Here is a 24,014-nt window from a genome sequence, read left to right as displayed (position 1 = left end):
CACATGTATTAACTCTTAAACCTGATAAAAGTAATGCCTATCATAAGGAAAGAACACTTCGCATTCTTAACACACAAGCACTTATCAAACTCCCCCACATTTAAGCTTTTCCTTGTCCTCAAGCAAAAAATAAAACATTGAAGCATAGAAGAAGGAAAAATTGAAAGTGCTTGGCCTTAGGTTCACCAAAGCATGCAAGGAGAGCATTCTACAAGAAAGGGAACTTTCAACACTGAATACGAAAAATCAATGCTCTAGCTAAAAACTTGAATAAAAAAGGACAACAAACTTGACATCGTGTAAGTGTGTGTAAACTCACTCAAGTAAACCCAAAGCATACTCCTCAAAGTTCTAAGTACAAGGGACTTATTTACCTACAAGTATAACAAAACAAAAGGATGGTAGTAGCTTCACATATCCTCTAAGTTAGCCCTTTCTGAAGTGGCCGCTAAGGTGGCTTTCGCATTTTCAAGATGGAGCATTTTCTACCGGGGTGGTAGCTTTCACTCATCCTATGAGATAACTCTTTATCTCATTAAGGCATAACTAGTATCCAACTTATGAGAGTAGCTTCATACTTCATAGGTGGTAGCTCTTTCCACCCCAAATACACAATTAAACAATCTATTTTTTTTTCTTTCTTTTCGTTTTCCGTTTTTTTAGCAAAATAGAACAAGAAACAAAACTAATTAGTCCCTTAAACATCGAACTTGAGTTTCCAAAAGAATTTCATGAGTGAGTGGTGCACAAATATTAATCGGGCGAAAATTCCTAGAAATTCAAGTAAAATCTAGAGCATGAGAACATATAATGTTAAAACTTCTCCTAAACTCAAGAATACAAACATTACAACTAAGGTGAACCGCCATCAAAACTTGTGTAAAAGACATGTGCAAAGTGAACTCCCCCACACACACACACACACACACTTAAGATGTACACATGCAAGCACAATAGAAAGTATAGCAATCAAGCAAATATGTAGGAGTGGCAATTGAAACAATACTCCCATGACTCCTAATGTTGCGTTTAATGGAGCTAAATCCTTCGGAGTAAAGTTCTAACAGGTTGTGAAGCACACACGCCCCACATTGGCCGTGTCCATGACTAGTTCTCAATTCCCATACTGATAAGACCATCTGCACGCATACACAAGGGGGTTCAATGAAGCTCAATAAAAACAAAACAACTCGAGTACATAAAGAAAAAGCAATAAAATACAACTTGAGACAAAAATCAAAGATAAACTTAGAAGGAAGATCCTTTAAGAATGTACAAGTCCAAAATAAAATACAAAAATAAAAAAATGAAAGATGCATCAAGTGTTAGTGTTGCCGGCGGTCGGCTCTGCTGCTGCTGTCGGTGTCAGGCCGAATGGTGCCGGTGGATCTGGTATTGGTGATGCTAGCGGTGTCTGAGGGGTGCTCAGTCTCCTAATGAAAGGTGAGGACGCGTCTCGCTCTAATAACTGCAGTATGGTGTCAAGACGTGTCATCATTCCTGCGTACTGCGCAACCTGTGTAGCCCTGACCTCAGCGATCTCAGTCCGTAGCACATCCACAGCACTCTCGAGCCTCTCAAAATTATCATGGGCTCGAGCATGAGTAACGATGTGTACGGGACGCTAGGGTATCTCCTGTGCTGTGAAGGATGCCCCGGTCTCCCACGGCGCAAACTGAGGCTCAGGGGCCTGCCGTGAAGCCTCTGCTGCGTCTCCTCTACTTTCGGCAGTCTCTGGGGTAGACATAGCCAAAATGTATACTCCAGGCCCATATCTACACACTAACCCCATCATCCTTATCGTATCAAGTCCAAGAGGGGAGAGGATTACCGTCTTTTCAGTACCTTGGATAGCGTCCACTAGGCCCATCCCCAGAACGAGTCTAGTGATGTAAGAGCCAGCGAATAATACTCCCACCATACAAGCCCATCCGAACTGAAAACTCAGTGACACTCATGCTGAACTGATGTCTGAATGCCCTAAACTGTATGACATCAATGCTGTCGAACCTCCTATACGACTGATCGAACTTGAAGGACACCAATACCTCCAGCGTTAATGTGCGGAAAACTGGCTCTCGAAGTGATAATAATCTGTAAACAAGATTTACACAAAATTTCTACAACAAATTTTTATTTCAATAAAAAAAATTTGTAATCTATCATGTTGTCCCCATTTACACATGAGAAACATATCATAATTCTAATCACCTATCATTACCCTATCACAACTAAGAAACCGACAAATTTTGTGGGTGATAGCCATTTACACATGAGAAACATATCACAACTCTTATCACCTCTCATTATCCTAGCACAATCAAGAAAAAAACAAAATTTTGCGCGTGGTAAAACAACATTTACACAGGGTTTCTACAACAAACTTTTATTTCAAAATTTTTATTTGATTTAAAAATAAAAAAATATAGTACAACTACTACAATAACAATAACAAAAAGCCATTATCCAATTATCCCAATTATTTGGGGTCTTCTGTAGTAGAAAAATTATTAAAATGTCAAAATCATCAGGTCGATTTTGGTGTTTTCATTATTTATTATTCAAATAACCACTTCACACCATTGTTAGTGATACATATAGAGATAAACTTAGTCCTTCACGTAATTTCAAATTCATGGTCATGTTTTTCACTGGCCAGCATGTCAGGGCACACCTTAAATCAAATTCCAGCTCGCAAATAAATATTCAATTCAATTACCCTCTACTCAGCATCATCTTTTCCATCTGAACATATATATATATATATATATATATAATTCTGGTTTTAATTTGTTTCTAAAATTTGAAACGATTGAAAACCAAATGTAGAAACGGATTTACTTTCGCTGCTAATCCATTTTTAAATTTAGACACGGACGATTTCAAACTAAATTAGCAATGGATTAAAAACAAAAATAACTGTCATAAATTGAAATATTCTTGTAGTGATATATGTGTAATAATCTACGCCTATTATAACCCAAGCACAATGAATTGGGGATGCAGTCAATCATTCAATCATCCACCTAATTTAAATGAAACTTGATTTAATAATCACCAGAAGAATAGAGGGATCCATCAAGCAAGAAGATGGTGCACCCATTTTTCAACTATAGCCGGAGATCCATACCATGGCCGTGACTCGTCATCAGAACCTACTGGAGAATGGTATACCCCCTCCAAGCTAATATTTAGTGCACCTTCCAGATGTGCCGAAATTTCAGGAACAACACCATCTCCCCACACTTCCGCACGCCCACACACCTGAAATTAACATGTAACATTTTATCGCAGGAACAATATGCAAAGGTCGAGAGAAAATTAAGAGGGGAAAACAGATTTTTCCATAAGAACATAGAACATTGATCGAACAATTACATGTCTAAACATTTAGATGGAAATACTGTTGAAGGGAGGAATGCCAAATGCAGGACAGCATATTCATCAATGAGGTTCAATGGTTTATGGATTACCTGCTTGTATCCCTGACCAATGAGACGGGCACGTAGGGTAGGACCAGCTGAGGGGGGCTGATTGCCACTATCCATTGCTAATTCAAATGTGCCCCCAAGTTTCCCGACCTCAACCATCTCATTTGAAATTATTTTATCATCCCCACCGAAGTGAGCTCCTTGAATGTACCTGTGAAGAAAAAATAAATTATCTGTAAAGCTTGTATATTTGTCACTCAAATGATGATGGTGTAGTCTAGTGAAAGCAACACTTATTTTACAAATTTTATTGTGAAAAACTAATTTGTAAAACTTTAGAGCATGGTAATCAAACAATTGTAACCAAATTTCAATCATGGTTACAAAAATGCCAGTATCACAATGTTGCTTCCTGCATTCAATGTGCATAAACCCTTTGCCTGTAATGACTGTCAATCTTGTGAACCTTTAAATTTAATTGGTTTGTATAATTATTACATCCACATTTCATAATAAATGAGAAGAATTTCTAAAGACTTCACTACAGGAAAAAATACAATACTTGGTCTTCATTCAGTCTAATTATTTACAAAATTTTGGTGCTGCCAAATTTAAAGTCAATGCCAATTTCATGACGACATGGAAAATCTACCAATAAATTTATCATGGTGACAAAGATCAAATAAAACACATTAATACAAAATAAACCAACTATAGATATGTTCAATCCAATCATTTGTATAATGCTTTATGCTACACAAAGAATACTATAAGAACCATATTAACTCATAATGTTTCAAGTACTAAACTCACTTTAAAGATAATTTAGAATCAATATGGACAAGTTTGAGTGAAATGACCAAATGACCACCAAAACAGAGACATGCATTTTTACAAGCGAGAAGATAACAGATGGTGCTTATACTAGCCAAAAATATGACATAAAAATCAGTAGGAAAGCTTAAGCAGAAGACAGTATAATTTACCTTCCAGCAATACATACATATCTCAGTTCTGGTGTATAAACAGCTGGCGAACAATGCTTCTCAACATAATCCAAGAGGCCTCTGGTTTGATCAAAGACTCCAGGGAAACCCTTTGAAGGTGGCCTGAGAGAAGCCACAACATTTAATAATTGTGAACTGAAAGTAGAAATTTTAATTCTTCAATCTAGACTATACTGGGAGTGCACAACAAGGTATTGGGAAGAAGGCATTATCCCACACATCACTCCTACATGGTTAGACTTACAAGTGAGGAGTTCCAAGGGTCAGCAGCAAAGCCACATTGGAAATACCAAATTCTTGCATGTAAACACGGGCAAGCCATCCCCCAGCTGAATGACCGATCAGTGAAATCCTCTCACCTAAACAAAATATGCACTTTAGAAATACAAATAATTAAAAATAAATGCCTTAAACCAAGCTGGTCTTTAAAGAAAAAAAAAATCAAGAGTAAGAACCAAATTAATGAAAGTATTAAAACTAAAGAATACAAACCCTCGAAACCTGTCTTTCATTATTAGTACTTCACTATATAGGTCACAGAATTCAAATTTGTTACAACAGAAAGCTAGCATAAAGGATCAATAGGAAATCAGCGGGACAAGCAGGGCTTATCTATTATCACTAGCAAAGAGATCCATTTCCTCATATAAATATACAAAAAGTAATCACTAGCATGTTCGACAAAGACATTCATTTACTCATACGGATATAAGCAAGTCTAAGAGAGAGATTCATCATCCACATTTAAGTAACTACTAGCATTTCTAACAAAGAGACTAGTTTACAACAACTACAGACAGATTAATTTACTCATTGATACAGAAAGTAATTGCTAGCATGTCAAACAAAGAGATTCATCATTTGCTCATGAATATAAGTTGATCAAGGCATTACACAGAATACCTTGCGGGCAGAGCATCTTAGCTTCAGATACAGCTTGGTCGACTCTTTCCAGATACCAATCGAGCACTGGGCGAGGGCGGAGGGTACCCTTCCAATAGTTACGGTCAAGAACACCAGCAGCATTCCGGAGCCAATCGACCCGCGACACCTTGGCGACTACCGAAGGGATGCCATGAGCTTCTCCGAGCGTTGATACCAGTCTTTGATAGTCTCCGGTGTTATTCCCAAGCCCCTGAAAATTTTGGAACCATTACCAGTCGCGAGAGAGAGAGAGAGAGAGAGAGAGAGAGAGAAAGAGTCGACGAGAAGTATAATCAGACTCAACTGGTAGAATCACGGCAGGGCGAGTGGTGGCAGTGGAGATGCTGGTGCCGGCGACGGCGCCAGGGAGTGAGGAGGAGCAAGGGGAAGGGAGGACGGAGACAATCCCAATCCCCATTACCAACAACAATCGTGGAGATACGGCAAGCGATCCTCCACATTCGCTTGGTGGTCCTGTGAGTGAGTGCCGGTGAAACAAGACACACGATGCTGGTATATGCACCAGTAGTGTGGACCCGTCTGTGTCTTGTCATGGTTTTAACGTTTGCACTGAGAATTGCCTTTCTCAGTATTGAAAAAAGCTATTTTTTTTATTCAAGCATATTTATTTTTTTATTTATTAAAATCAACAACAGCTATGTACACATATTAAAAATTAATCATCCAATCTACATACTCTCAGCAAAACAAAGGGTTTGGGTTGTGAGTTTGCATGCACAATCGCCGACTTGTTAGTATTATTGCTTCCAACGAGTTTTGAACTCTAGTTTATTTTATTGTTTCACTATTGTTTTTCATAATAAGATCAAGTACCGTTAGCTATGACCCTTTTGATATATTTAAAAAAAATTTAAAAATCTATAATTTTATATTTGTTTAGATGTAAAATAATTTGTCCGGTGGAAAAAAATTTGTTATATAAATGAAATTTATGTTTTTACACCAAAGGTTTCATAATCTGTTGATTCCCATTAGTACAATACCGAGACTGTATTTATCATATTTATAAAAAAATTATTTTTAATAACAATACCGATAAATTTTAATACTATGAAAAATATTTGATTAAACAAAATAAAAAGTTTTTATATGAATAATAAGCATAGTGATAATGAAAAATATATTTAATTTTTTTAATATAATTTGAAATAATTTTTGAATTTGAAATACATTTTAAATTTTAAAAAATAAGTAGTAATGTAAAATTGTGTATGTTGTACATGGTCTGATTTAATATGTCACATTTTTGATTAAGTTATATCGTGCTTCACCTAAGAAAGTCATGAGAGAGAAAAATCGAGCTATACAATTATAGAGAATTTTTTTTATAGAATTGGGGTTGTCCCTGCCGACTATGTTGAACAAAATACAATTTTTTTATAAAACATATAAAAGATATTAAAAAAAATGTTGGAGTGCGCCTTCCATTAGTTAAAAAAAAATAAAAATTACTTTTGTTGTTGAATATTGGTAGCATTCAACTTACCTTCTATTGGATTGTGCTTGTAACTATAGAAATATTATTTCTACGTATTTTAATAATATTATCTCAAAGTTAAAATCACTAATTATCATTGAGAAATAAGCAATATGATTAAAAAAAAACTTATGTCATAATTAACTTTAAAGTATTTGAAAAAGAACTATTAATATATAAATTTCAAAACTTGCTAATGACTAAAATACATATTGATCAAAATATCAATCATTTTCCACCTTTCTAATGGGGTTCGTTTAGTATGATGAAAAGTAAGAACTTTTTATATAATTTAATTGGGTAAAATCCCTTACGCAGTTTGGTATGATTTTTGTCACCGGAAAAGTTAGTGTACACAATAGAATTACTTTCCTAAGTATAGTAGAATCACCTTTGATTGTGTTGGAATAAAAATCTAACTAAAACATGGCTACCGCTCCTTTTCTCTTTTTCATCTACCTTATTGATTGCCTTCTTTTCTCTCTCTTTCTCACTCTCTTTATCCAATTTATTTTCCTCCTCCTCTCCTACTTCTAAATTATACTTTGTTTTTCTCTACGAGAAAAGAGAAATTGAGTTTGGTTCGATTATGAACTTAGGTTTCTTTGGTATTTTTTGAAGTCTAACGTGTTGAATTCAGAGAGGGTTAAATATCATTCCATTTAACACAATTAAATCTTAACTTTTCATTGGCTAACTAGTTAACTTGTTAAAAGGTAAATTGGGCATTAATAAAACATTATCAAGAAAGTGCTAACTTATCAAATACTAGAATATGACTGACTTTCTACGGCTTTTAATTACCACATTTCTTTGCATACCAAACATTATAATCTTATTTTCCCCATAACTTTATTTTCAAAGAATCACCTTCCCATCAATCATTTTTTTTGGAATATTATTTTTTTTGGAAAGTACTGAACAATACCTCAAGTTGTATGAAACTCTATTAAATTCTACTTGTGTTTATATGATCATATTATCTCTATTAATTACATCCACTAACTTGCATTATTTATAATAACATGTGAGCAATCATGATAAATTTTAGGATAACTACTAGAGTATGTGTCTTTTCTTAACTAGCATTCTGCATATTAGATTAGATATGTAATATTTGGACAAAAAGACACAAAACACACACAAAAAAAAAACTCAATAATTACAATTATGAGCATCCCTAATATATTAGGTATTCTACTAATCAAATTATTCACAAACACAAAATACAATTCTATCTAAAAAGTACATAAAAACTTATAAAAATGACAATTCTCAAAATATTCTGGCTTTCATGAAGTTAGACATTCTTATGTCAAAATTAAATATGTTAAAGGACTACTAAATATTAACATGAAATGCATAAATCTGCATATGCTCAATTGTTTATAATGCATTTTTATGATGTGTGTTGACCGTAAGGTCGTGCAAGTGCATGGAGCAGACAAGTAATATAGTGGTGAAGAATGTTGTTGTATCTCTTAGAGGCAAGAAGTACTATCTCGTACATACTCGAAGTACTTGTCATGACCCAACCGGTGGGCCCTACATATGACAATACAGGCCTGATAACCAAGGGAGGTCGAACCCTATCTCAATCCTGGATCATCGTAAGGCTAACCTGCTACCTATATAAAACCACTATGACAACGAGGAGGAACACAACAATTCACTTATACAACAAACTCTCTATACAAGACCATTATGACAATAAGGAGATAAGGAAACACAGGACAACTCGAGATATAAACTCATAATACAAACCAAACCCTGAGTATGATTTCTCATACAACACTTAGACAACACCAAATACATGGGTTCTCAAGGAAGGGAAATGAGTATAGATAAGTCAACAAAATACCCTAATGAATGCCAATTAATACATGCCATGGATTGGAAATATACATACACAAACTTAGAGCAAATACACTGAAAATAAACTCTTACCAAGCACGACGCGTCCACACCACTGCATTGAACTATCACTAGGAGAGGAAAGAAGGATGAGTAACTTGGTTACTCAGTGAGAGGATTATTAGCATGGAACTATAAAATCATACAACTCAAAAATAAAGGTAATATAACAAATAAAATGCTATAAAAGCTTACCGATACAGAGAATTTTGAAAATACTAAGTATAGAGTGACACTCATATTCGCAAAGAATAATGTACACAAATAGCAGTATTTTACAACATGAGTTGATCAAAGCAAGGCTTTAGCTCATATAAACATCATTTTCCAAACAACTCATAAAATCAAAGTTTTGTGAAAGACATGAATAGCATAATAGAATCATTTTCTTTCACAATTCAAAACCCAAGAAGTTGCATAACACAAGTTTTAATAATTCTAATATGTAAAATGTTTGGACAAAACGGTAAACCAAAGTTATACCAGCTACCACATTTCAAAGTTTCTTTGCATGAAAATACCGAATATTTCAAAGTATAAAATCAACATCTCAATCAACAAGTGAAGGTCTAAAAACCTCTATAAATCCTAGCCGTGACGGCGGCTAAGTTCATAGCTGTCAAGGTTCTTATGCCCTTGACCCACCGGGAATCTGTGTGGTGACTCTTGATTTCCGATGTATATCTAACCAGGATTCTACACACCACTTGAACTGGACAGCAAACTCTGGTCTTCAAGCCACCTCAACAGGCTGGCCATGAAAACCACCCACTACAGCAGGGAAGGGCTAGGCCCGGTCACAATCAAAACTTATGGAAACTCAACAATATGAGGAATACATGATACACCAAAAGTCTAGATCTAGGAAAACATCCCTAAGCCAGGAATGGAAATCATTTCCACAATTTTGTTGGCAAGACAAAAGTATACAAATACGGTTTCAAAGTTCAATCCATTTCAAAATACAAGCATGATCATTCACATATTCCCTCAAATAACAACATTTCATAATGCAACCAACACATGGAAAACCTTTCCAAATTAGTTAGAAAGCTCAGTTCAATACGATAAACCAAAATACTGCCTTGAGGCACAATATATGTAAAACCACATAACATGCCAAAATCTCAACAAGATTTCACAATTTTCACATGAACAACCCCTACTCCGAGAGTGAGTAATTTGAACCTAACAACTCAAATAAATCCAAGTTTCATCATGAAACAATACCTTTTCTCAAAGACAAATATCAGTTCCATTTAATCTTTGAAACATACCTTTCATGAGTCGAATTTTCAAACACAAGTAATACCTAGTTGCAAACATTTTAATAAACTCATTCAAGATCCAAAATGATTTCCAAAGTCATAAACAAAATTCAAAAATCTTTTAACAATATAAAATATCATTCAAAAGAAATGAAGACAAAATATATCAAAAGTATGGATGATATTATAGTCCACGAAATCGATAAATCCCACCCACAAACTTTGCTAATCACCCAACTCAGGTGTTACTCCTCCACTGGTCCTTTACCTTTGGCTGATGTTTTGCCTCTTAACACAATCCAAGTAAAACCATGGATTAAAGCCAAGATCACTCAACACAAGGATATGGGAAATTCCTAAAGATGGAAAACAAGCATCTAGGGTTCACTAAGCACCTCCCCTCAAAGATCCTACAAGAATCAACCTCTCCCAACACTCAATGGCAACAAAAATGGCAAAGAAAATCATAGTTGGTTCGGTGCTAAAGTAACCCTAGTTTGGGAGATGAAGACTCCTTCAATCCTCAACAAAACGTAAGCAATGCAACCACAAAATTTTTCTAAACTCAAGACTCACACAAACACTAAGGATTTCCCATCATTTCCATCCAAAGAAAGCAGCAAGATGAAAGGAGAAGAAATGAGAAGACTTATCTTCAACCCTTCAAGAATCAAGAGGAGGAGAGGATAATTCGATCTTATTTGAGTTTTCTCTTAACCAAAATGCAAGATAAAAGAGTGTTTGGAATGAAGACAATGAAATTTAGAAGAGGAAAGGGGTGGAGGAAGAAGGAAAGCTTGAAAAGGAATGAAGAAATCAAGGGAAAAGAGCCTTTAAACCCTAAAATTGTGCCCCATGAGGGGTGCCATACGGCCAGTATGGTTGCCCGCATGACCATTCAGAAAATTATGAATTCTCATCCAGGTAGCTATATAGCCCGTATGGGTGCCCATACGGACTCTCAACCCATGCAAAATCAGTGCTAAACAACCTGTTTGGAGGTCTTTTGACCTCCCCCCCCCCTTTTTGGTCTAACACCTTGGGACACTTCCGAAAGCTCCTACACATGAAATATAATCAAGAAAACAAGTCAAAACATGATGGGGAAGTAGGAAGAAGTTGAAGTACCACAGTACTAGTACTTATAGTCTCTAAGAGATATAACAACTTTCTTTACGAAGTCCTAGTACTTGTTATTTCTTTGCCATCGATCCTAAAAATTAATTTGGAACAAAGTGAAGTAAAACTAAAATGAAGGTTAACAATCCTAAAGAAAAACTCTAAAACTAAAGATCAAAGATGAAGAGTTAATCAAATAAATGGAGTGGGTATTTTGACAAGGTTCCATCTATGATTACATTTGTAATCAACTATAGATATTGATTTAGAGGTATGTTTTCTTAGACCATGTAGATTCTAAAATCATGAGGATAGCTCTCTTGAGTCTACCAACAACTAGAAGGACTTGGATCCACGGTCCCCTGCTTGGATCCATGACCAATGGTTAAGGCTGTAAATCCCTTGTTTTGTTGACTATTGGCGCATTTTTAATTTTTTTCTCCCCACAAAGATGGAGCGCACCGGGAAAGTCACCAACCTATCTCACAAGTGACACAGAGGCAAAGCATCATCCAGAGACACTTATTTCACCCCTCAATTCACTCACCCATAGCTTCACGATCGATATAACCATCTCAAGTGACTTCGCTTCGGCAAATATCGATTAATTAACTAGTCAATAGTTGATTAGCTTGGAATTGCAAATAGATTTAGTTAGCTGCTTCAAAGAGGTTGGGATCAATTTTTAAGCATCATAAAGCTGATCTACTATTAACTTACCTTGGAAGTTTTTTGGCACATTTAAGATAAATAGCATAGAGGTGATACAGTTTAGATTGTTCGAAGACATAGTCTAGATGAGTTATCGCCAGCTTTCAGTGTTGATGGACATTTATAATAAGGAGTACACATTAATCAAAGAGTACAAGCAATTGATGGTTAATCTTCCATACCAAGCATCCTCGTACTGGTACACGATTGCTACAGGTATTCTATACCACTTGGGGGGTTTCAAAGGCGTCGAAGTTGAAGGAATCTATTCTTTGAATCATCCATGTCGTCCTTATCTATTCATTATTTGGACACATAGACAGTACAATGCTCATCAACAAGCATGACATATGCTATGTCTATAGCTTGCTGCAGGGTTTGGATTCACCTTGGTCATACCTTGCCAAAGTTTATTAGACACCAGGCTCTGGACACTCGTATACGCATTATCTTTCTTGGTCTATCCATCACGCAACTTGTGAGAGCATTGGAAAAATTAATGAGGTCTAGGGGATAGAGACTAAGCATGACTTATAAGATGCTAAAAAGCTAGTGATAACATGAAAAATGAGTACCTTAATGATGTGATCGGCATATAAAAACTCAAAATCTTTCAAAGAAAAGCTTGGATAGGGCAAGATAAGGTTTTGATATGTGAAAAAGTGGGTAAGATGCAATGATTTGAAGAAGGTTTGAAGGGAAAACCAAAAGATAGGGTAAAAGTAAATGCCAACCCCCTTAAATAGGGGTTGGTTGACCCTATAGTTATTACTACAAATAATCCCCCTCGATCAACACCCCCCATGATTAGGGGCTTCGTTGCCTCTAGCAGGAGTTTCCCCCCACTTCCACAAGGCATTAATGCTTTGTGGGTGTTTATCTTGGTGGGCCCTCCTCCCATGGTTGAGGCATGGTTTATCTTTTGGTTCCTTCTATTGTATGAGAAATTTACCCAAAAATGCTCCTATGGCCTCTTGCTTCATCCCTATGGCCCATGATGGCAATCCATTACCCCGTAGATGAGTAATGTAGATTTTTTTGCTGTTTACTCATTTTACAACAATAGGATATCAATAGGAGTGGATTTACATAGAGCGTGGATAAGGTGTGGATATACTCCCAAACTTTGCAGCAACCTATCCACATTATTTTCCTGTAAAACTTTACACAACAATGTTACACGCAAGCATTTTTAGAACAAAAGGAGTTGATACATCAACATTTATTTATGTAGATCAAGATCCACGAAATATATAGGCAGCATGCTCAAGAAACTTTTATTGAAACAAATGAATTAAAACTAAATAAAATGCAAAAACATGAACTTGGGTTACCTCTCAAGAAGTGCTTGTTTAATATCACTAGTTTGACGTATTTGTGATTCTACTCATGGCCGGTCAAAACTTAAACAATGCTTTCTACTACAAGCCTTTACATAGTAATCTGCTAAAACAATATTGAAAAAGAAATAAGTGACTCACTCATGTGAGCGGTGGTGCTCATAGTAATCATTTGGACCTTGTGCTCTTGAATTTTTTTTTTTTAACATCTTAAACTTTGCCTTATGCTCTGGTTTTCTATACTTCTCCTCCTTGTAGTGTGATAAGTGCTTGTGTGCTAAGAATGCGATGTGTTCTTTCCTTACAATGAGCATTACTTTTATCAGGTTTAAGCGCTAATACATGTGTTTTTGTGTTCTTTTGCGTTTGTAGGGTTGTGGAGCTAAGTATTGAGAAAAGAAGCCAAAAGTAGATCATGCACGCACTATTTGGTGGAATCTTGGGAGGAACAAACGCGAAGACACAAGTGGGGCTCTAAGATACGTGAATGTGTGCCAACCTCCATGTATTCAAGCTATAATAATGAGTTGCAGGGGCACGAAGATAGTCACATTTGCGTATCCCGACTTGTGCATTGATAGCAAAATCTTCACCAATTGAGCTTGTGATTGAAGAAAAGTGCGATCTACGGCATAGACGTGTGCTCGTTTATGTTGCCTCGACGAAAAGTGTGGAATTGGGAGTGTTTCGGTGGAACACTGTAGCAGTTACTGTTCACAGCCGGTCAAAATCAGATTTCTAGAGAATCCACACGGACGTGGGGAAATTATCCACGCCCGTGTGGAAATTCCACAAGCTTGTGTGGAAAATCCACAAGGGCGTGTGGATGCCCGATTCCAGCCCTATTTAAGCCGTGATTCAGCCCTATTTTGGGGATCTTCTTTCCCCCTTCTCTCCAACTTTTCTCCATCTTTTGAGAGGCCGTCGGCTAGGGTTTTGAAAGGCTTTTGGCACATCTTTGGAGAAGTTCTCCAGATTCAACACCGTGCTTCGCTTGTAAGAAGGTTATTGGGGGAGGTTTCGTCGGCACTGATCCTGCGAGATGTGCCCTAGGCCGGACAAGGGGACCTTTGGAGAAGACTAGGCTATTCCACAAGACATTTGACACGAATACCGAGGGGGTTTTCCTATGGATTGCTTATCTTTACTTTCAATTTCATTGTTGATTGTATTGTGCTACATGGAGAGCTAAGCCCCCTAGTGGGTACTTGGATTATGTAAATCCTAGGATGTTATTATTTCATTGACCTTCCATTATGCTTTCCTTAATTGATGCTTTTATTTGAGTTCCAATCTTGAATGCTTATTGAATGATTTCTCCCTTAGAATGACTCTAGGGTTGAGAGTCGATATTGGTAATCTTTTTGGATGGGTGGCACGCCATGAGGGTTAGACAAAGTTAGATTGGAGAGGGTTGAGAGGGTGAGTGGAGAGGTAGCGGAGCGTCCCCTTTCCCCTCTGGTGTGATTTATCCTACCTCCATTTACTAGAGTTCTTTGCGGTTACAATAGAGTGAAGTGCTAAGGGATGAACTCAGCTGAGGCTTAGTTGCTCGAGCAACAGAGTGAAGCGTTGAAGTGACCTTAGTATCTAGGGCTTAATTGTAACTAAGGGTCTTTCGCCTGGACCAAAGGGTTAGATCTACACATAGGAATAGGGTTTATCACTTGGAATCCCTAGAACTCCATGCATTTTTGTTCAGTGTGAGGTGTTGAGACTGAGCGATTTCTCCACCGGGACATAGTGTAGGGTTAGTCACGGTTGACCTTAGGTTTTGGACCGTGTGCTTTAGGATATCCATGACTCATTGAGCATTAATTAGGAAGTATAATGGTAGGTCTTGCACTTGAAGAATAAGTCCTAGGGGGAGCATTGTCTGAGTACCCGACTTACTTGTGCCTCTCATTCTTGTTCCTTTTATTTATGTTTACATCACATCTTATCAACACAATCATTATCCATTCTCACTTGGTTAAGTAGCAATTTAAGTATTTTTATTCTCTACTTCCTGTGGATACGATACCCCACTCACCTGGGATTTATCACTCAACAAACCCGTGAACTTGCGGGTCACACGCAAGGAGCGTTACAACGGTGAGTTGGGGGTTTCTTCTTAAGGGTTGTTGCATCTTCTTCCTCACTAGATTCCTTCATTTACTCATCAACTTCCCTTAATGGGTTTCCTTGGAGAAATTCCTGTACACAATTAGACACAATGACATCAATGGCATCTAAAGAGTAACCAGTGTCATCGTTGGCAAAGTGTGTCTCATGGCCTTGGGTAGCTTGAACTCAAACTCTTCATCGCCTACCCATATCACCATTCTACCTCCATTGAAATCTATTAGATCTCTGGAGATAGACAAGAATGATCGGCCCAAAGTTAAGGGCATTTCAACATTGGCTTCAATGTCCAAAATGACAAAGTCAACCAGGAAGATAAACTTGTCCACTTTCATAAGGACATCCTCGATCATACCCCTAGAATGCCAAACTAACCAACCAACGTACTAAATAGTATGACATTGATACCTACCCCCAATTCTGCAATGCTTTCTCCTCAGTTGAATTACTAATCACACATGGAAGAGTAAATATTCTTGAATCCTTCACTTTCTTTAGCAATTTGTTTGATAGGCCAACTGAACACTCCTCACTCAAAATAACAGTGGAGACTCTTCCTTAAGATTCTTCTTGTTCATGAGGAGTTTTTTTAAGGAATTTAGCATACTTGGGCATTTGAGATAATACCTCTATGAAAAGGATATTTATATACAACTGCTTGAACAACTGGAGGAAGCACTTAAACTAATTATCTAACTGATCTTTCTTCAATCTAGGCAAATATGGAATTCTAGGTTGGTACTCCGGTATTGGTGATGTTTTAGCTAATTTGTTTTTACCTTTCTCTTTTCCAAGCTCATATTTATCTAAAGGTGCAGCTAGACTTATTTCTTGGGCCTTACCAGAAATCAAACTAATTGCCTTAACATGTTAATAAAGATTGGTCTCTGTGTTACTTGGGAGACTTCCTTGGGGTTGTTCGAATGGTAGCTTTGTAATTTGACCATCTTAGTTTTCTAGATTGTGAATGGAAACTTGTAAGTTCTGTATTGTGGTCCCCATGTTCTACATACATACATCTTACTATTGGAATTTGGTCTCTAAGGTTTTTGATAATTTTGCTAAGATCTCTTCCAAGTTGGTCTTCTTCTCTTAAGTGGGATGCTACTAAAAACTAGGAGGAAAGCTTGGGCTCTGCTGCTACCCTTGTTAGAACTAGTTCACTGTAGCTATATGAGGCCCTTTATTGTAGCAGACTCTAGCTGTAGCATCCTGTTCTTGTAGCAGACTGTATTGTAGAAGCCTGTAGCTATAGATAGCCAATACTATTTTTAGACTGTTACTATAACAACCCGTTGATATGCTCACCCACAAGTGTACGCGGTCGCCAAGTAATACCTTGTGCAAGAGCCCAAGGATCGTATTCCACGGGGCTAAGGAGCTCCTATTACTCCTCCATCACTTACTTTCTAACCTCATAACTTAAACATGGTATGCTACTCTAACACATGCAAGACTGCAAATAAATTACAAGTATAACAATTCCAAGGCAAGAACAGAGATCACAAGAGCAATGATGAGATAAATAAGCCTAGGGATGAGGATCCCCATGAGGGGTCATCATGATATATGGATGCACAGTAATAGCAAAGCAAGGGTGATTTGCACTGAAGGAGCTCAAGAATAGTCCAATCTCAATTTCTCGGTGATTGAACCCTAATCCCAAACGAATGTCAATATGGATCTCTCCCTAATTACATTCCTACGATCGCATTAAGTGTAGGGAAATCCCGCAATAAAGACGCACTTACCCAAAGTATAGCCTTAAGATTCGGAGTGGCTACCGACATCCAATTTCTCGGCATGTCAATCCAAGAATACCCCTTTCAGCTCATTAATAATCTAGTACATGTGAGTAGGTCACATCTACACGTACAACTCAACAAAGAACTAAGGATCTCTTCATTTTATAGTTCTAGACATGAAGAACAATGAGCCAAGACATAAATCAACCCAAATGCATCTCAAGTAAAGGTATAACAAACTCCCTAGTCCGAATGATGATGAAGAAGAACAATGCCGACCGAATGACACTTCCTCTAGCCCAAGGAATGCTGAATGCTCCTCCTCCCTTGATGATGAAGCTCTCCCCTTAAAGTTCAAGCTCTTGATCACCTCCAAGCATCAAGCCAAGCTCTACCAAGATGTCTTCATTCTTCCTCTTCTCCCCTGAGTGTTGGCTGCCCAAAAAAGTCTCCAAGAAATCCCCCAAATCCTCTCTTATAACCCCCAAGTATATTCCCCCCAATCGAGGCCGTATGAGTATAGTCCTCCATGGCTCTTTCATGCCCTGCGAAGCAAATAATACGCGATTAAGCATGAAACGGACATTAATTCTTATAAAAATACATGCTAGAGATATCAGATATATATACTAAAATACATACATTTAGACACTTATCAAATATCCTCACACCTAAGCGTTTGCTTGTCCCCAAGCAAACAAATCATGAAAAACAAAAATAATGATAAGTGGCTAAATGTATCACCTCCAGCTCAAACAAAATAAAAGAATCTACAAGCACTGGATAATGATATACAGATATTGAGTTACAAACAGTAAGCACAAAAGAAAGATCATGTCTCACCTCTTATATGTCTGTGCCATGTGTGTGAATCTTCTATCTCATCTATCCTGACCTGGTCTAGCCTACTGACTTCAATCAGTGCAGCTCTAGATGCTAATCACTCCACATGCAAAGAGTACTGAGTCTTAGAGTGCTAAGTGCTACTTCAATGAACAGGTAAGATCCTTCTAATTCTTAAACTTGAACTAACTCCCTTTTTCTTCTCAGAACCTCTAGTAGGCAGTCACAAAGATCACTAGGGTTTTTATTTTCATTTCATTTCATCATTTTTTTTCCGAGTCCGACTAACATAGACTGCACAAAAAAATCTTTCTGGAGGGTGCACATGTTGGTTAGGCATAAGAGCCACCCAACTACTCGATTACAGTCTGCATAGACGCATTCATGCTTCATTAGCAGAGGAATACAGACATAGACTCATTTTTCTTTTTCTCTTTTCATTCATGTTTTTTTTTATTTTTTACATTCACCCTAGATCACGTCTTAAGACTACTCTACATGCCACAAAACTAGGGCTAGCATCACAAGACTTAGAAGTTCTTAAGAGTTCATTAAAAGAAGGAACTTAGAATTCTAAGGCCAAGTACTCAAAGTTGTGTGTTAAGCATACAAGAGAGATAGAGTAGTCATGTTGGCTATTCCCAAGGCATCAACACAAGATTCAGTGCACAAGACAATGCTAGAGGTGAAACAAGATTTAATAGAGTACAACAACAAATATGTAACTCACATCAATCATTAATCCATGCTAGAAGAGGCTTACAATCATGAACAAGCCATCATGGGTAACACTAGCATGCAAATAATGACCCTAATACATGAAATACACCCATCCCCACACCTAGTGTTGTACATTGTCATGAAAAGCATGGTAGAAATAGCAATGAAAACAAAAGTGGGGGTTGAGGGGCGGTGAAAACAAACTTCCCCGATTCATCTTGTGCAAATGGCAAGGAATGACCCGAACACAAAGTATGGCGAGCTATACATGTCTGGTCCGACTTCCATGAAATGTGAAGAGACTCACCAAGCTCCCTTAATGCCCTGTAAGGCAAAAAGGGACATCATCATTCAAAACAAAAATTTAAATTGCAAGAATTGAACACTAGGGAGTAGTCAAACACACAAACTAGATAAAGTAAAGAAGGTCTTACACACGGTTGGTAGGGCATCCCCATCCCAACTTATTAAAATCAAACAAACACACATGCAGAAAGTAAAGCAACATAGATAAACTGCAGAAATAAAATAAGTGTCCATGCTCAGAAATGAAAGAGATCATCAAAAGGTGCTGCAGATGGCGGGGTGATGGAACAGGAAACAGTAGTGGCCTGTGAGGATGATCCACGGGAGGAGATGACGAACTGATGGAAATGTTCTTTGAGCTTGCGCTGACCCTCTAAAATCTGGTAGATCTATCCTCGCATATCGCGTTGCTCGTGATGGATAGCCTGAATGTCATCCTCCATAACCTTGAATCTAGTGTCAAAGTCTGATGGGAATGAAGTGCAAGGAGGATCCTGAGTGGGCACTTCATCAGGATCAGACTCTGACTCATCTAGTTCATGCTGACTCGATTCTCCTGTGGTCAAGTGTGAAGCAAGTCTGTACATGCCACCCTTCTTTTCTAACAAACCAATTGCTGACAAGATAGGCGCTCCAAGAGGCACCACATCCCCGACTACAGTCATGCCTCGAGTGCGGTCCAACAAATTCATATCACGGATTAATCTGGTGATGTAGGGCCCTACAAAGATGGATCTCAGATGAACAAACTGACCCTGCTGAAGGAAAGCTTCAGCAATAAGGTACCCAAGATAGATAGGATAATGGTTAATGATGCCATACATGGTGAACAAGTAGGATTGTGTAACTACACCCGTGCTATCTTTCCGACCTCGAATAGAGCGTGTGATGAGAGCATGAATGTATCTATGGAGGGGATTCACCAAACGAGTAGCCTTCCGCGTATTTTTGGTGTCACTAGGCGCTAAAGAATTCCAATACTTGCTCGCACTCATGCCAAACGGATAATCAATGCGGGGCCAATTAAGCAGCGACATGCTAATGAATTCATCATCATAAATTCCCAAGTATTTTGCAAATTCCATGTGGTTCATTTCATGAATTCTTCCAAAAGCTTGGAATCTAATGGCACCTTGTCTTAGAGTGATAACACTCCTTTTATCTTGCTTCGCCTCAAATGTGCTCAACACCTCCAATGTAAGTTGGCAAAAAGTGGGTTCATCGATTGAAAATAATTCCGTCCAACTATTATGAGTTAATAAGTCTTTCACTTGCTCATCCCACCCGAGTTCTCCTAGAATACTCCATTCAATATGATGAAAAGTACCAAAGGGTTTGGTCTTTAAACTTTCATAACGAGTCTTGTGAAGAGAACTAGAGAAACGGGATTCTTCGGGGTATGAGAATCTTTCCGTGGTCGTTTAGAAGCGAGTTTCTTGACGTGCGTCATTCCTACATCAATAATAATTCAAATAAGAATTAAAGGAATCCAAGAGAATGCAAAGTGCAGCATGAAAATGGGTAAAAACATGAAGAAACACAAGAGAATATGTATGGATACTATTCAATTTGCAAGAGGTTCCCATCAACATGAATTCGAAAAAAATTGTACATAAATTCAAGAGAATTCAAAACCATGATGTTCAAACCACACAAGACAAGCTAAACGCTTGAAACAATCCACACAAAAGCTAAAGAAAGCAAGAAGAAAAGAAGAAAATAAATTCATTTCATCAAGTTTCTTACCAACAAAAGTTTGAGAACACTTGAGTGGAGCTTGAAGACAAACACCAGATCTACTTCCCAAAGAGATGAGGAGATGATTTAGAACAAGAAATGGTGATATTCGGCCATGGTTTTATGGATAGTGGAGAATGGAACTCGGTTTGGAGAAGAAGAATAGTAAAGAGGGAGAAAAGGTGGCAAGTTGGCATGATAATCTTGACTCCATACGGCCTTAATGAAGTCCTCATTGAGGCCATTTGGAGTAGTGTAAAATTTCTGGAAAATCCAGGTGGCCTCAATGAGGACCTCATTGAGGCCGTTTGGAATAGGCTAAAGTCCTGGAAAATCCAGACTGTCTCAATGAGGTCCTCATTGAGGCCATTTGGACCCTGAATTAAGTTTTAAGCCTAAAGACACTCCTCCAAATGCATGGGTATGGCTACAAGGTGTTCTAAAATCATCTCCACCATGAAATAATGGTTCAAAATTTCAATCAAATGCATGAAATGATAGCCAAAACAATTGCTTCTCAACAATGAAAACAAGTAAACAACCAGATGGAAAATGATCATGATAAACAAAGCAATGAGAGCATGGACTTATTCAAATTCACAACTCCAAGAGAATACGAAAAATGACAAGAACATGAATACAAAGAACAGACAAATATAAAAATAAACCCCCGAATGCTTGGGTTGCCTCCCAAGAAGCGCTTGTTTAACGTCACGAGCCTGATGTACCTTATTACTTACCTTACGAGGGTTCGAATAATTTGAAATTACCCCCTGTCATCTTCGAATTGTTGTTGTTTCTTCCCGGTAAATTCAAGGACATCAATGAATGAAGTTCACATTTTTCATGAGTAAAGGGAGGTGAAGATTGTACCTTCTTTTCTTCAGGTGTTGGATGAGAATGAGTGATACCTTTCTTCTTCTTTCCCCGGACCTCCCTCCAAATTTTTTTCAACATTGAATCTCTTTTTTCTTTCTTTGGCATTGGTACACATAACCTTCTCCTTTGGCTTCTTTAAATTGGAACTTGGAAGAGGAGAGTGAGGTTCTTCTTGATCTTCATTTTCTAGCTCTCCCAAGTATTCATCCATTGGGTTTAATGATAGCACTCGTGCACACAATCAGAAATTAAAAGTTCAGTTTCATCAACAAAGTAAAACATGTCATCATAGTCTAATGAGTGTTTCATGGCTGCCCAACCCTTAATGTTAATTTTCCTCCTTTAAGGTCAATTAGGGCACCAGAGATAGTGAGGAATGGCCGATCAAGAATCAACGGTGTCTCCACATCTTCATCAATATCCATGATGACAAAATCCACAGGAAATACAAATTTGTCCACCCGGACAATTACATCTTCCACAATCCCACGAGGCTTCCTTGTTGATTGATCTGCCAATTGTAAAATCATTCTTGTTGGTTTTAGTTCATCAAGAACAAGCTTCAAATACATGGTATAGGGCATAAAATTAATGCTTGCCCCTAAGTCTTCTAGTGCATTTTCTTAAACTCCACCCTCAAGTACACATGGAATTATGAAGATTCCCAGATCTTTCAATTTTTATGGGAGCTTCTTCTCCAAAATAGCCGAACAATTTCCCGTGAGTGCAATTGTGCCCTCTTCTTCCAATTTCCTCTTGTTTGTAAGCAATTCTTTTAAAAACTTGGCGTGCTAGGGCATTTGAGTCAACGCTTCCACTATCGGGATGTTTATGTGGAGTTGCTTGAAGATGTTGATAAATTTTCTGAATTGAGCATCCTCCTTATCTTTCTTCAATCTGGCCGGATGGGGAATTGGAGGTTTGTATTCAGACGGCTTTGATGAACCCTTTTGTGGAATTTTCTTGTTTTCACCTTGCTTGGTTTTCTCAATAACTTTTTCAGCTGTGTTGGGGTCTTCCACTTCGGCTACCCCAGTTTCCTTGACACTTGGGTCAACTCTGACCCTTGTCTCAACCTGTCTCCCACTTCTAAGGGCAATGGCCTTCAAGTGCTCTCTTGGGTTCTCCTCAGTATTGCTAGGAAGACTGCTTGAAGGTCGCTCAGAATTTGCTTTAGCAAGCTGCCCCACTTGGTGCTCAAGGGACTGTATAGAAGCTTGAAGGTTCCGCAAAATAGAGCCTATCTCATTGAACTGTCTTCCGTGTTGAGCAAGATGAGCATTCACCTTACTAAACTGAGTATCCATACTGCTGGTTATGCTATTGAACCTTGATTCAATGTTAATCATGAACTTGGCGAGCACATCTTCAGTAGTGAATCTCTTCTCAAATTTGGTTGTTGCAATTGGGAGCCTTGTGGAGGTGGTGCAGCTTTTTGTTGTTGTCCCTGATTCCATGAAATGTTTGGGTGGTACTTCCACCCCGGATTATAAGTTGAGTTGTAAGGAATATCTTGTGGCCTTTGTCCCCCAATATAATCAACGTTCTCAATTGGGACGACGGAGGAGCTAGTAATAGGACATTGGGCAACTCCATTTCCTCCATCATAAGTGCTACAACTCATAACTAACTCTGACTTCAAGCTACTACCCATGAGCATGTATAGCTTCCGAGATAACACATCAATCTTCGCGGTAAGAGCATCATTAGCACTGACTTCATAAATTCTGGCCCCTTTTTGTGGTGCACTTCTTGAGGCCCAATGAGACTCATTGCTTGCCATTGATTCAAGGAGTTGCTCAGCTTCATCGGGGTACTTGTTACTAAGAGATCCATCCACTGCGGCATCAATTAATTGATGAGTTGCATAGTTGAACCCGTTGTAGGTGATCTGATCTCGTATCTAAGAAGCAAAGCCATGATGGGGGCATCTTCGAAGGAGGTCTTTGAATCTATCATAAGCTTCAAATAATGTCTCCAACTCTCCTTGTTTAAACGCCGAAATTTCTTGCCTTAGCTTCACCGCTTTGCTAGGAGGAAAATACCTTCCCAAAAATTTTTCAACCATGTCTTTCCATGTTTGATCGATCCCGGCGGTAAGGATGTGAGCCATTGGTATGCCCCATCTCTCAAACTGAATGGGAATAGTCATAGCCGTATCGCATTGTCTGTCACCCTGTTCATCTTGAAAGTGGACCATATTTGAAGAAAACGGGAAAGATGATCATGGGCATCTTCATTTGCAAGACCGTTAAATTGGACTGAATTTTCGATCATGCTGATGGTTCTTGCCTTGATTTCAAAATTGTTTGTGGCGATGGATGGTGCTTGAACACTGGATTCTTTGCCCGTGAACTATGGCCTTTCATATTCGGATAAAGTATGTCTTTCCTTGACCATGATTATAGATTCTCTATCCTCAATTTCTATGTTTTTTTCACTAGTGCT

At 38.0% G+C, this 24,014-nt stretch overlaps 1 protein-coding gene and 1 non-coding gene across 3 annotated transcripts; one reads left to right on the top strand and one right to left on the bottom strand.

Annotated features, from left to right (window-relative positions):
- Positions 1-1,271: 1,271 nt before the first annotated feature.
- On the bottom strand, positions 1,272-5,855 carry LOC120271832. 2 transcript variants are annotated; one of them, XM_039278513.1, is made up of 7 exons: positions 5,667-5,855; positions 5,342-5,573; positions 4,683-4,797; positions 4,418-4,540; positions 3,474-3,642; positions 3,059-3,264; positions 1,272-2,094 (listed from the first exon to the last, which is right to left on the bottom strand). In XM_039278513.1, exons 1-6 carry the CDS (start codon positions 5,778-5,780, stop codon positions 3,079-3,081), a joined length of 939 nt encoding a protein of 312 aa, XP_039134447.1. In that variant the 5' UTR covers positions 5,781-5,855; the 3' UTR covers positions 1,272-2,094; positions 3,059-3,078. The 2 variants fall into 2 exon arrangements, with proteins under 2 accessions (XP_039134447.1, XP_039134446.1); XM_039278512.1 differs by lacking the exon at positions 1,272-2,094 and having other exon boundaries at positions 2,904-3,264; positions 5,667-5,854.
- Positions 5,856-23,479: 17,624 nt separating this feature from the next.
- Positions 23,480-23,586, top strand: LOC120272765. The gene has a single exon (XR_005540302.1). It is a non-coding gene; the product is annotated as a small nucleolar RNA R71 (small nucleolar RNA).
- The last annotated feature ends 428 nt before the right edge of the window (positions 23,587-24,014 follow it).

This window comes from Dioscorea cayenensis, chromosome 11 (genome assembly GCF_009730915.1).
Source record: "Dioscorea cayenensis subsp. rotundata cultivar TDr96_F1 chromosome 11, TDr96_F1_v2_PseudoChromosome.rev07_lg8_w22 25.fasta, whole genome shotgun sequence".
In the NCBI taxonomy this organism is placed as follows: Eukaryota; Viridiplantae; Streptophyta; class Magnoliopsida; order Dioscoreales; family Dioscoreaceae; genus Dioscorea; species Dioscorea cayenensis.
The sequence above is the reverse complement of the archived record's forward strand: the minus strand, read 5'-3'. Positions and strand labels throughout refer to the sequence as shown.